This window comes from Ovis aries, chromosome 7, assembly GCF_016772045.2.
Source record: "Ovis aries strain OAR_USU_Benz2616 breed Rambouillet chromosome 7, ARS-UI_Ramb_v3.0, whole genome shotgun sequence".
Lineage (NCBI taxonomy): Eukaryota > Metazoa > Chordata > Mammalia > Artiodactyla > Bovidae > Ovis > Ovis aries.
In genome coordinates this window covers 79014588-79028935 of record NC_056060.1, presented here as the reverse complement: position 1 = coordinate 79028935, position 14348 = coordinate 79014588, and the positions used below count along the sequence as shown (strand labels likewise).

Sequence of the window (14348 nt, the reverse complement as noted above, 5' to 3'; positions counted from 1 at the left end):
CATCTGGAAGATCTCCGATTACGAACTATTGAAGCCTCCTCTCTTGGAGAATTTTGAACATCATTTTGCTAGTATATGAAATGAATGCAATCATGTAGTAGGTTGAACATTCTTTGGCACTGCCTTTCTTTGGGATTGGAATGAAAACTGATCTTTCAAAGTCCTGTGGCCACTGATGAGTTTTCCAAATTCGATGGCATACTGAGTGCAGCGCTTTCAAAGCATCATCTTTTAGGATTTGAAATAGCTCAACTGGAATTCCATCATCTCCACTAGCTTTGTTCATAGTGATGCTTCCTAAGGCTCACTTGACTTCACATTCCAGGATGTCTGACTCTAGGTGAGTGATCACTCCATCGTGGTTATCTGGGTTGTGAAGATCTTTTTTATATAGTTCTTCTGTGTATTCCTGCCACCTCTTCTTAATATCTTCTGCTTCTGTTAGGTCCATACTATTTCCATCTTTATTGTGCCCAACTTTGCATGAAATGTTCCCTCTGTATCTCTAATTTTCTTGAAGAGATCTCCAGTTTTCCCCATTCTATTGTTTTCCTCTGTTTCTTTGCATTGGAAAGATTTACTATTCTTTGGATCTCTGCATTCAGATGAGAATATCTTTCCTTTTCTCCTTTGCTTTTAGCTTCTCTTCTTTTCTCAGCTATTTGTAAGAGCACCTCAGACAACCATTTTGCCTTTTTGCATGTCTTTTTCTTGAGACTGGTCTTGATCACTGCCTTCTGTACAATGTCATGAACCTCCCTCCATAGTTCTTCAGGCACTCTATCAGATCTAATCTCTTGAATCTATTTGTCACTTCTACTGTATAATCATAAGGGATTTGATTTAGGTCATATCTGAATGGTCTGGTGGTTTTCCCTGTCTTCTTCAAGTCTGAATTTGGCAATAAGGAGTTCATGATCTGAGCCACAGTCAGTTCGATTGTTTTTGCTGACTGTATAGAGCTTCTCCATCTTTGGCTGCAAACATGTAATCAATATGATTTTGGTATCGACCATCTGGTGATGTCCATGTGTAGCGTCTTCTCTTATGTTGTTGGAAGAGGGTGTTTGTTATGACCAGTGCATTCTCTTGGCAAAACTGTTAGCCTTTGCCCTGCTTCATTTTGTACTCCAAGGCCAAACTTGCCTGTTACTCCAGGTATCTCTAGATTCCTACTTTTGCATTCCAGTCCCCTATGATGAAAAGGACATCTTTTTTTGGTGTTAGTTCTAGAAGGTCTTGTAGGTCCTCATAGAACTGTTCAACTTCAGCTTCTTTGGCATTAGTGGTTGGGGCATAGACTTGGATTACTGTGATACTGAATGGTTTGCCTTGGAAACGAACAGAGATCATTCTGTCATTTTTGTGACTGTACCCAAGTACTGCATTTTGGACTCTTTTGTCTACTATGAGGGCTACTCCACTTCTTCTAAGGGATTCTTGCCCACAGTTATAATGGTCATTTGAATTAAATTCACCCATTCTGGTCCATTTTAGTTCAGTGATTCCTAAAGCACAACCCCAAACCGAACTTACGACGACAACAAAAAAAGGTCATGGTCACCGTTTGGGGGTCTGCTGCCAATCTGATACACTACATCTTTCTGAATCCTGGGAAAACTGTGATATCTATAAGTATGTTCAGCAAATCGATGAGATGCACCAACGCCTGCAGCCAGCATTAGTCAACAAAGGGTCCAGTTCTTCTCCATGACAACACCCGACCGCACCTCACACAACTACGCTGCAAAAGTTGAACGAATTGGGCTATGTTTTGCCTCATCGGCCATATTCACCTGACCTCTCACCAACTGACTACCACTTCTTCAAGAATCTCAATAACCTTTTGCAGGGAAAACACTTTCACTACTAGCAGGATGCAGAAAACACTTTCCAAACGTTCCTCGTATCCCAAAGCACAGATTTTTATGCTATAGGAATAAACAAAGTTATTTTTTGTTAGCAAAAGTGTGTTGATTGTAATAGTCTCTATTTTGATTAATAAAGATCAGTTTGAGTGTAATTATAATGATTTAAAATTCATGGTCCAAATAAAAGTTTGTTAAATAAATAAATGGACACATGAACTAATGAGTAAATGCACTGGGTGACAGGGCCACCCCATCACCTTGGTCACGCGTCTCCCAGCTCTGTCTGTTTGCAGTGACTTAGATGAGACGTCCCGAGGGAAAACGGTCCCCATGGTGTCAAAGCAGCGCAGCTGACCCTTTCTCCTCTGGATCTGAGCTAGCTGCTTATTAGAGGAGCCTAAGGAAATGGCACCCACTCCAGTACTCTTGCCTGGAAAATCCCATGGATGGAGCAGCCTGGTGGGCTGCAGTCCATGGGGTCGCTAAGAGTTGGTCATGACTGAGCAACTTTACTTTCACTTTTCACTTTCATGCATTGGAGAAGGAAATGGCAACCCATTCCAGTGTTCTTGCCTGGAGAGTCCCAGGGTTGGGGGAGCCTGGTGGGCTGCCGTCTATGGGGTCGCACAGAGTCTGACACGACTGAAGTGGCTTAGCATCATAATGATTTAAAATTCATGGTCCAAAACAACAATTACTTTTGCTCCAACCTAATACATTGAACCGAATAAGGTGACTTTTTTTTTTTTTTTTACAGTATCTGATAGAATTCCAAAGCACTTAACACTCTCCTTACTGGGGTCACTGCAGAGGCTCCGGCTCCAGGCCACTAAAATGCAGCTGCTTCCGGCCTGGTAGGAAGCTGCTAGTTAACAGCTGTACAGCCTCAGAGCTCCACACTCAAAACCTTGAAGAGGACCTCACCACACCCAATTAAATAACATGTAGTATTATTTTCGATTAAGGCGGTCTTGTGTTTTGCAGATGAACCTGGAACTAATGAACAGAAGTCCTTTCTGCTCACCTGGACCTTTCTCAACTCGGTTTTGGCAATTTTCTTGCCAGATCTGAAAAATTTATTCCCCCTCCTCTCCCAACCCCCCCATATACCACTTTATCATCTAACCGATGGAACCCAGTTCATTCTTTTTCAATGAATGGCTGGAGGAAGGGAAAATTAGGGAACTGAATGGGGGGAAGGGTGGTGTTAAAAATATCTTTCGGGCGCCAAGCAACCTTGGGCTTCCTTTGTGGCTCAACTGTTAAAGAATCCGCCCGCAAAGCGGGAGACCTGGGTTCAATCCCTGGGTTGAAAAGATCCCCTGGAGAAGGGAAAGGCTACCCACTCCAGTATTCTGGCCTGGAGAATTCCGTGGACTGTATAGTCCATGGGGTCGCAGATAGTCGGGACACGTGTGAACGACTTTCACTTTCAAGCAACCTTACCCCCAAGTGTCCAGTCCTAACTCCTGATCCCCTTCTCTTGGACAGGACTCGGACGGCCCAAGGATGAGGCGAACTGAGGGATACCGACCAGAGCCTCCGTCTGCAACCCTCCCTCCACCTCTGTGCCACCTCGGGCTGCATTTTCCGGACCGGAAAAAAAAAAGAGAGAGAGAGAGACCGGGAAGCACACTCGTCCCGGCGCCCGCCGGGACTCGGGGCGGCGATGGACCGTGGGCCGCCGGGGCAGGAAGGCGAGTCCGCGGCCCCGCGGCCACTTTGATTGTTGCGCGCCTCCAACTTCACAGAGTGCACGGCTCAGGGAGGGGGCGGGTGGGGTGCAGCCCGGCCTCCGCCCAGAGCGACCCGGGTCCTCGCACGGGGGAGGAGCTGCGGTGCGAAAGCCCCAGCCGCCGCCCGCGGTCTCAAGGCCAGCCGCCCGCGTTCTTCCGGCCCCGCAGCCCGCGGCGGGGGAGGGGCCGTCGCCGCCAGCGTTCTCCCGGCCCCCCGCGGCCGGCGGAAGGGCCTCGCGCTTCGCGGAAGCGCGGCCGCAGCTGTGGATCAGCTGCTGGAGGAGGCGGAGAAGGAGAGGGAGGAGTCTGGGAGGGGTTGGAGGGAAGGGGAGGGAGGGGACCGTCAGGAAGCCGCGAACGCCACCGAGTGTCTGCACACCTCGCTCCGTCTCTTGCTATGGCTGGTTAAAAGAACCAGCCGGATCGCAGCGCGGGGGGAGGGCCGGGTGGGGGGGTGGAGGAGAGCGGCGGCCGCGCGTGAGGCCGAGGGAGGGGCGGCGGCGCGAGCGAGCGGCGGCGGCGGCGGCGGCGGCGGCGGTTCCAGCATGAAGAGGAGAGCTGGCCTGGGGGGCAGCATGAGGTCAGTGGTGGGCTTCTTGTCCCAGCGGGGCTTGCATGGGGACCCCCTGCTCACTCAGGACTTTCAGAGGAGACGCCTGCGAGGCTGCAGAAACCTCTACAAGAAGGACCTCCTCGGCCACTTCGGCTGTGTCAATGCCATTGAATTCTCCAACAATGGAGGCCAGTGGCTGGTCTCAGGTAAATCAACCCCCTTCCCCTCCCCGCGCCTCCCGGCCCCCTTCCAACCTCCCCTTTCCGCTCTCTCTCTCTCTCTCTCTCACTCTCTCTCTCGCCACCCTCCTCCTGCCCTCCGTCCGTACCCCCTCCCTCCTCAACCCACCCCCCCCCTTTCTTCGGCGGTGGGAAGGTGGGTGTCAGATTAAAACCCTGGCAGGGGGAGGGTGGAAGGCGAAAGAAGAGGATGTCTTCTATTAAAAAAAAAAAAAAAAGACCTAAAATGGTTGACAGGTCCTTAATTCGCTTTATCCAGAGTGTAAAGTGATCTGTCCTGATGACTGCCCTGGAAGTGTGGGTCGGCGAGGGGGTGGGGGGCGAGGTTACGGCCTGACAAAGTTTGATGGGAAACTCTTCCTTCGTGTACTTTAAAAGGTCCGGGGGGCCTTTGGGCGATTTGGAGGGGGAGGAGGCCGAGGCGCTCCTGAGGCCGGGGTGGGGGGAAGGGAGGGGGAGCTCGCGCCCCTGTCGCCGGCGTCCTGGGAAGGGGCCTGGGGGGGGGGGGGGCCGGGGTAGGGCGGTGACAGGGCTGGCCGCCGGGAGGGGTCGGGGCTGCGACTCCGGGTGAGCCGAGGGGAGGTGACGGGCGGGTCCCTGTGGGCCGCCCCTTTCGGCGCCCTCAGGGGCCCCAGCACCATCTCCTCGGGTCTTGGGGGTGGTCTCTTCCGTGTCTTGTTTTTTTTCCGGTTTCGGGAGTGCCGAGGACTCTGGAAGGCCAAGGGGCACCGGCCTGAACTTGAATGCGCAACTTGTGAGGGCAGGGGGTGGGGGTGGTGGGGTAGGGGTGCGACCCCGGGAGACTGGTTGGCGGGAGCCGCGAGCCCGCACCCTCTTTCCCCCGCGCCTGCCCGTTGCAGGTGGTCATCGCGCCTCCTCCTCCCGCCCACCTGGGCTTGATTGCCTCCCCCCGCCCCCCCGGCCCACTCCCGCGGCTCCCCCTCCGGTGTGGGGTAGGTGGCGAAATCGAGGCCGGGGCTCCGGCCGGGCGATGTAGGCCTCGCTCTCCCGGGGCTCCTAGCGACAGGCAGCTGAATCGATAGCCTATTGCTCCCGGGGAGGCCGGGGCCGGGCGGGTGGTGGCGACAGCTGCCCCGGAGGAGGTGCGCCTGCGGCCCCTGGGGGCGCTCGCCGCCGCCCTCATCGCGGGGGTCGTGGGCCCAAGGCGGGCGAGTGGGGATGGGGTACGCTGGGGGCGGCTCCCCGAAACCCGGCCCAGGGTAGGAGGGCGAAGACGGCTGATCTGGCGTTCCCGCTCGCCTTCTGCCCTTCCTACCCATCCCTTTTCCTACGTCTAGAGGGAGGAAGGGGGAGCCCTGCGCTGGACGTGGCGCTTCGCTTCACCCAGCCCGGTCCCTGAATGGTTTTCTAATTTACGTCAGTGGGCAGCTCGCCAGAAACTTCTGGGATCCTGGCAAGGCATCCAACGTCTTCGCGAGTAACTCTTCGCGAAGTGGCACGGGGAGTGCCGTCCAGTTTGGGGGTAGCAGAGATAAGACTTGGGATCGTTTCACGATAAGCCTTCTGGGGTTTCTTCAGGACTGACTTGACTTCTCCACATCGTATCGTTTTCTCTTTGACTAGGGAGAGTTTGGCCCTAGATCATCTCCTGGAGACATCTGATATTCCACTTCGAGGCATACCCCCAAACAAAAGCTTCCTTCCCCTACAGGGCAAGAATAGGGGGAAGAGCTGTTAAAAGAGCTCGCAGTTTTTTCCCCTACTGCTACTTCTGTATTTATCATACTCTGTCTCATTCCTAGACTGATTTATTCCGACAGAGAGATTCCCAAGTAAATGTACCCTACAGAGTGAGGGAATTTTGACGGTGGTGGGGGGTGGGGGGGACGGGGAGGTGCTATTACAGACTGAGCTAATTAAGCATGTTGATTAAATGATAAATGCAGTCATACATTGCTCAATTTAACACGCTTTTTAAAAAATAACAGATTTATTAAAATATAATTCACATGCCATACAATTCATCCATTTAAATTTCATTAGAACTTTTTTTTTAAGGCGATAAAATGTTGCCTCCTCTCTACCGGTTTTCCTTGTGTTGTATGTTCCCCTTTGTCTTACATGAACCCCATTTTCTCTAGACTGGACCAGTTCACTTTCTTTATCTTAATTTTAGTCTATAGAAGAGCAGGGCCCTTTCCACAGGGCAGCTCTGGTGAACCTTCTGATTCTAGGCGTAAGTAGCCATCTCCATCTGTACTTCTGGGTTCCAGCCTTCTTTGCCCCTTAGTCCTTCTTCCTCTCACACTTCCTCTAGCTCAGTTCTTCCTATTTGCTTTTTATATACTCCTGTCCCTTTCCTGCTCGTCCAGTTTAGCTCAGGTAGTGTTAGCTTTTGTTAGCTTTTCTTGTTGCCAGAAGGTAGGTAGAGTTTTGGTTAAAAGCCTTATTAGCTTATTCGTGTATTATGAATATAACATACAACAGAAATGTCCTCCTGTTTGCTTTAGATAAGGAAACCCCCTTTGGGAGTCATAAATACACCTTCACTTGTTAAAGCTAATTAAATTTTGTTCTAGGAAGTCTTTCAGTAATCTTCCCAAATTTAAAACTATTTAAGGTATCATATTTACATTTTATCTATCATTGTTCTTTAGCAGTTAACACCTGAGGGGAAGAGCTCCAGGTATTTTGAGGCTAATGCTATCTATTCCTAATGTTTCACCAAAAATGTAGTAAGAGGTCAGATGAGATTACTTCTGTGCGTTTTGTTGTAGTTCCTATATCTTTTCTGGATTGGTTAAAGCCCTCAAATATGATTATGATGATATAATGTTCCATAGAAAAGGAGATCAGATTTGTGGTTACCAGAGGCAGAGGTCGGGTCAAGGGGTGAGGAATTGGGTGAAGGCAGTCAAAAAGTACAACCTTCCAGTTATAAGAAACAGGTACTAGGAGTGAAATGTATAGTGCAGTTGTTAACACTGTTGCATGTTAAATATGAAAGTTAAGAGAGTAAATCTTTCAGTTCAGTTCAGTCGCTAGTGTCCAACTCTGTGACCCCGTGAACCGCAGCACACCAGGCTTCCCTGTCCATCACCAACTCCCGGAGTCCACCCAAACCCATGTCCATTGAGTCGGTGATGCCATCCAACCATCTTAGCCTCTGTCGTCCCCTTATCCTCCTGCCCTCAATCTTTCCCAGCATCAGGGTCTTTTCCATTGAGTCAGCTCTTCGCATCAAGTGGGCAAAGTATTGGAGTTTCAGCTTCAACATCAGTCCTTCCAATGACAAAATTTTTTTTTTCTATTTCTTTAATTTTATAACTATATGAGCTGGTGGACCATTCAGTAAACTTACTGTGATTATCATTTCATGATATATGTAAGCCAGATCATTATACTGTACACCTTACAGTATTGTATGTCAAATATATTTTAGTAAAACTGGAAGAAAAACAATTTTTTAAAAACGATAGATTGTCCTTAATTTGTTCACTGTTTTCATTTTCTAATTGTTTGGGCAGGCTCACATTTCTTTTAACTGACACACGCTATTTGTGTGGGGGTTTTTGTTGTTTGTTTTTTTCTTTTAAATTTCGTTTGCTCATACTGGGAGGCTTGTAGGATCTTAGTTCCCTGACCAGGAATTGAACTGGGGCTGTGGGAGTCAAAGCGCAGAGTCCTAACCCCTGGACTTCCAGGGAATTCCCTGGCACTTAAACTATTTAATAGAATTAACTTAGACTTAGGGCAAAAATATTTGCATGAATCCTGTGGCCTTATAAACAATACTGTTTGTTAAGGACACATCATTGGTTTTTTGTTCTAACAGCTAGCCCCTTTTCCAGGGCACAGTGAGTCCAGTAGATATTAAGAGTAAAGCAGAGAAAACCAGGAAGGAGAAAAGGTGCTCAGCTGGGAAGTGAATGTAGGACAGCAATAAGGAGGATGGTTTTGGGACATTTTAAAATACAAAAGTGCTTTAACCTAAAAAATAATTTTTGTTACTTTAAAGGGTGTTACTGTGGTATCACGTAAGGCAGTGTGGTATAGCGTACACATGGTTAAAATCACTGCTAATTCCATGGACAGGAGGATCCTGGTGGGCTACGATCCATGGGGTCGAAGAGTCAGACATGACTGAAGCAACTTAGCACAGCACAGCACACGTGATTTAATGTGTGACCTTAGTCAAGTTGCTAAACCTTTTTTTTCCTGATGTGAGCAGGGAATACCAGCACCCACCTGAAGGGCTGTAGTTGTAACAACTACATTAGGCCAGGTTTAGTTTGGGTAATGAACAGAGTGCCAGGCCTCAGAAAAAATGCTGAGTTTGTTTTCTTTACCCTCTGTACTTATAACTCATGATGTCGTAATTAGCTGACACTTGTTCTTAGAGTGCTGGTAATGAACATGTGCAAATGGGGCAGACAGGATAGTTTTGTGACTTTTTGATGTGGAATGAGGAGGCACAGAATGGTATGGACAAAGTTTGGAATTTGGTGTCACATGATGTTGGAAGCTCTTCTAGTCTCAAATTGTTTGAATTTAGGGAAGTCCTAATCATTCCTCATCAGTAAACTGGGATTATCAAATTACTGTCATTACCCTAACAAGGAGGTGTATTCAGTGAAATGTTATATGTGAAGGTACTTTGCAAACTCCATAGGTTGAGTGAACAGTACTGTCTATAACAGAGAAGGCAGTGGCACCCCACTCCAGTACTCTTGCCTGGAAAATCCTATGGACGGAGGAACCTGGTAGGCTGCAGTCCATGGGGTCGCTAAGAGTCAGGTATGACTGAGCGACTTCACTTTCACTTTTCACTTTCATGCATTGGAGAAGGAAATGGCAACCCCTCTCCAGTGTTCTTGCCTGGAGAATCCCAGGGACGGGGCAGCCTGGTGGGCTGCCGTCCATGGGGTCACACAGAGTTGGACACGACTGAGGTGACTTAGCAGCAGCAGCAACTGTCTATAAAGGACAGCTTATGCTTGATGCTTTCAGGTTTCATCTTAGAATATTTAAGGGTGTTAATTCTTTGAGAGCGGTAAGGAACAACAATTGTATGTTGAAATGCTACTTATGAGAGATCCTGACACCATCAAAGAGGTTATGCTAGTGCACTTATTTAGGGCATAGCCTAGGTTTAGCTTTTGAGTCTTTGGTTGCATCTGATTTTTTAAATTGCCTCCATTGTCTCCTCTTTGTTGGTGTTTAGTTGCAAAGTCACGTCTGACTCTTTGTGACCCCTTGGACAGTAGCCTGACAGTCTCCTCTGTCCATAGTGTTTCCCAGGCAAAAATACTGGAGTGGGTTGCCATTTCCTACTCGAGGGAATCTTCCCAACCCAGAGATTGAACCCGAGTCTCCTTCACTGGCAGGCATATTCTTTACTGCTGAACTACCAGGGAGGCCCTGCCTCCTCTTACGTTTCTCCTTTTCCCTTGAATGGAAATATGTTTACTTCAAAGTCTTTTTGTTTTCTCCCGGGGAAGATGAACATCTTCCTGGGTTCTGATTGGAAGACCGATCAGAATATAGCTCTCGGGGAATTCCTGGCGGGCCAGCGGTTAGGACTGGGCATTTTTCACTGCCAGGGCCAGGGTCAGTCTCTGGTTGGGAATTGAGATCCTGGAAGCCAAAAAAAAGAGAATGTAGCTCTGTATATATGTATATCTTTGCTTTCTTGTATCTTATAAATGGTTTGTATAAACAGACTTAGCAGTAAACAAAAATATTCAGCTCTTTGGGATAAGAGTTGCTATTTACCCTGAATTGATGCTTAAGGCCTTGGAACTTGTAGCACCAACAGATTAATAGCCCATAGTGTGAAGTTTTGAGTTATAGTGAGAGATTATGATCTCTTTTTTAACCCTTATGACCCAATGTAGAAAAAGCACCTTCAGAAGCTTTTCAGATACCATCAGCAACTACACTATTTCAAAGTGTTAATTAAGTAGGAGCTGTGAATGGGGAGAGGCACTTAATTACTTGGTCATAATATTTATAATTGGACTCACTATTTAGTCCTATTTCTGTTTCCTGTGGATCTCTGACTTGACTTATTTTAAGTATCCACAGTTATACCTAGAGGTTAAGAGCATGAACTCTGGATTGAGAGTGCCTAGGGATGAAAATCAACTAAACTGCTTGCTTACTGGGTTACCTTTGACAATCACTCATCCTTTGTGTTTCCATGTTCATACAATAAAGACAGTGATACATCTCACAGAGTTGTGATAAGTGTTGAATGAAATAATACGTAAAGTTTTTCTATCAAGGATCTAGACCATACTGTTGCTCTGGTTGCTGCTACTGCTGCAATTGTTGTTACTGTTGCTATTTAACTTGAACCTCACAAAAAAGCTTTTAAGAGAGTGACACCTCAACATCTAACATTTATTGCAGATAGCACAGAACAGTGTGAAAAATTAAGAATGATCTCAGTGAGGGGAAATATTAGAAACGCTTTATGAATAAGCTTAACCCCGATACTGTTGTCACAGCATAATTTTAAGCATCAAATAATAGCTGTGATGATAAGTATATGCTTAATTGGAACCTATTAACTGATGATCATTTCCTGTTGCCCAATCACTAGTTGTATTTCTTTTCCGGAGGTGGGGGGTGGGTTGGGCTACTAAGTTTATGTAATTAAGCTTTATTTATTTTTAAATTAATTAAATTAATTTTTTTGTCTGCACCTTGAGGTATGAGGGATCTTAGATCTTCCCTGACCAGGGATTAAACCCACGGCCCCTGCAGTGGAAGCACGCAATCTTAACTACTGGACTACCAACGAAGTCCCTATATTTCATTTTATGGAATCAGTTTTCTGTAAATTAACTCATGTAAGAACATATTACCTATAGGTAAAGTGTTTGGCTTTAGCCAGTTAAATGAATTCTGACTTTATTAAAACTTCTCATGTTTAATTAGAATGAATATCTTGGTCCAGGGGTTAGTTTATCAGGAAAAATATGGCCAGATTTCTGACTAAGCTTTTGTAGTTACATACATTTTGACATGGTGATTAGGAGAATCAATTCTTGGATTTTCTTCTGGGCTTTTCTATTTACTGATAATTCATTGCTGTGAAGGTGTTAAATTTTATTCTTTGGTCTGTTAGTTCAACAAATAGTTTTTGAGCACATACTGTTTATAAGACAGGAGCTATGGGAAGTACAGAGATGATGAATCAGGTGTAAATCATACTCTTAAGCTTGCATTTGCGGAACCTTTACTTCTCAGATGTAACAGTGCCTGGTCCTTTAAAAATTTTCTCTTCTGCTTTATGATACTTTAATAGATATTTGATTTTTCTCTGGTTTTTAGTGTTTAATATGGCAAAAATCCCCTTGTCTGTTAGCCTGATTGGGAAAAAAAGATGGCTTATAGAAATGGCCTTGGAGGACACTGCTATGATATATTTTAGAGATCATGTCACAAGGATATGGTATCACAGATATTTATAGATACATATTATTTTTCCCACTCTTTTTTCAGTCAACTAATTGCTATCTATCAAAGACTGGCAAATGTAAAATTATGCCTGGGTTTGTCACTTTTGCTTTAAAATAACCTAGTGAGTTTTAACTGATGGTCACCAGTCTCATTAGACATTATAAGTACATCAAAAAATTGTCTTTATGTTCATTACTGTTCAGAGGATCATCACTGAACTTAGTACATTTTTTGATCCCTAAGAGTTCTGAAGAGCCGTGGCCCTCAGTTGTGTATCCTGGCCACACACTAAAGAGAGGTATCAGCCAGGTACAAGTGTGTGCTCATTCACTTGACTACTGATAGATTCGGATGTGAAGTAGTTGGAATCATTTAGATCAAGGACACTTTATTGACCAGTAAAACTTGAGACCCAGGAGTGCTGCTTTCTGAATTCTGAGTTAAGTGGGTTTCATTTGTTTTCTCATGCATTGAGCAAGGTGAAGAGCACTTTCATTGCTTATAAACAATGTTTAATGTTGATCTTTTTGTTTTCTTTTTCATGGTTTCAAGAAGGAAGAAATTGCTTTTCTTATTGTTTTAGTCTGAATTTAAATATTCAAGGGTGAAATTAAAGCCTTTTAAGGTTGAAGGAACGAAATTCCTAATTCAAATGAAGATTATGTAGGTTAAGAAGGAATCAATTCTATTTTCAATTCTTGGTGACTCACATTATAGTAAAAGTATTATCTCTTATAGTTTAAGAACTGAATATTGATTTGTTAAGATTAATGCTTAGATTATTGTGGAAACATGAAATTGCATTTATTTTTTACTTAATTTGTGTTCTTTAAATTTTTTGCTTTTAAGTTATGAGTAACCTATAATAGTTAGGTTACTATTTGCCAAAGTGTGGGTATACAAGCTGATTTTAAGGGATCTTTGAGTGAATATTTACATTTTAATAGTACATTTATTTTATACAGGTTAGAAAAGTTAATTAACATGTATAAAATAGCTTTCATGGATTTATTGCTTAAGGTGAAGCTAAATTTTTAAAAGTTCTTTTAAAGAAAAATGATAGTGGCTGTGTTATATAGATATGGCAAAAATCAAAAGTTGATCTTGACTGACTGGGAAATACTACTTTAGAAAGCCTATTTGGTTTCTTCCTTCTTTCTCATGGAATCAGAGAGATGGAAAGATCTTCATTTTATGGGAGAGGGAGTGGAGAAGTAGAAAGGTGACTTGCCCAGAGTGCTTGGTTAGTCTCTGGCAGTGAGGACTAAGTAGGACTCTGCTCCTAGGCAAGTGCTGCTTGTAGGTTACCTTTTAATAGCTTTCTGCCCCTTCTCATCAGGCAGGCGACCTTTTCTGGACCTCTTCGAAAGAGTTGAAAGCAAAATGTTAGCAATTTCTGAGCATATGTCCAACTCTAGTTGCTCCTTTTAGATGATAAATTGTATTGCTATGTTTTGATGTAAATAACTTGTTTCAAATAGGTATGTTACGTTTATTCATTCAAAATATTTACTGAGAACACACTATGTCTGCCTCCTTAATCTCAATAATAGCTCTGAGTTACTTTTTTAAAACATTTATTTAGCAGATAGTGTGAAAATGCACACACATTTGCCGTGCGCTCTGCTAAGCACTTTGTATGTCTTATTTGCCACTTGCAGAATAGCCAGTGTTACTTATGATCTAGAAAGATGGGGGATTTGAAGGTTTTGTATTAATTGTCATAACAAAGTGCTAAAGAATCAAGAGAGGACACTGATAAATGACTGCTGAGGATTCTGTAATGAGAACAGGTAGGACATTAGTGGGCTGCCCTGGTGGCTCAGATGGTGAAGAATTTGCCTGCAATGTGAGATACCAGGGTTATCGAGAAGATGCCTGGAGAAGGGAATGGCTACCCAACACAGTATTCTTACCTAGAGAATTCCATGGTCAGAGGAGCCTGGAGGGCTACAGTCCATAGGGTCCCCCAGAGTCAGAGTGACTAACATTCACTCACTCGCTCAGGGCATTAGTGGAAAAATAGATACTGGAATTCATTGTCTTTCATTAAAAGAAAATGAAATAGAATTCTAGGAATGAAATAAGATTTTTTTTACTGCCTTATATATTACCTTAATCTTTGTAGAAAATTTGATTCCAATAGCTGCTTCCCAAATTTTTGTTCTTTTCAGCTTTAATACTTGTTACTCACCACTGCCAACATAATATAAGCTCCCTAAAATTTAACTCATTATCTTATATCTCCTGCTGATCTCTCAAAAATCTACAGTGCTCCCCAGCAGGTACCACATTAAGTAGGCATGGTTCATCTGGTGTTTGAGATATTACTGTTTATAAAAGCAAATGTTTAACAATGACTTCTCTGGTGGTCCAGTGTAAGACTGCACTTCGACTGCAGAGGTGCGGGCTCCGACTGCAGAGGTGCGGGCTCCGTCCCTGGACAGAGAACTAAGATCCCACTGCAGTGCCCTCAAAAACTCGAGAAGAAAGAAAAAAATGTTTGACAATAAATTGA

General features: G+C 44.8%; 1 protein-coding gene across 1 annotated transcript in view; it reads left to right on the top strand.

The window, feature by feature from the left end:
* The first annotated feature begins 4092 nt into the window (after positions 1-4092).
* Positions 4093-14348, top strand: part of DCAF5 (DDB1 and CUL4 associated factor 5) — a 94604-nt gene continuing 84348 nt past the window's right edge. The window contains exon 1 of the mRNA XM_027971948.3: positions 4093-4366. Coding sequence (XP_027827749.1) covers positions 4153-4366 — 214 coding nt within the window. The 5' untranslated portion in view covers positions 4093-4152. The remainder of the gene's footprint in view (positions 4367-14348) is intronic.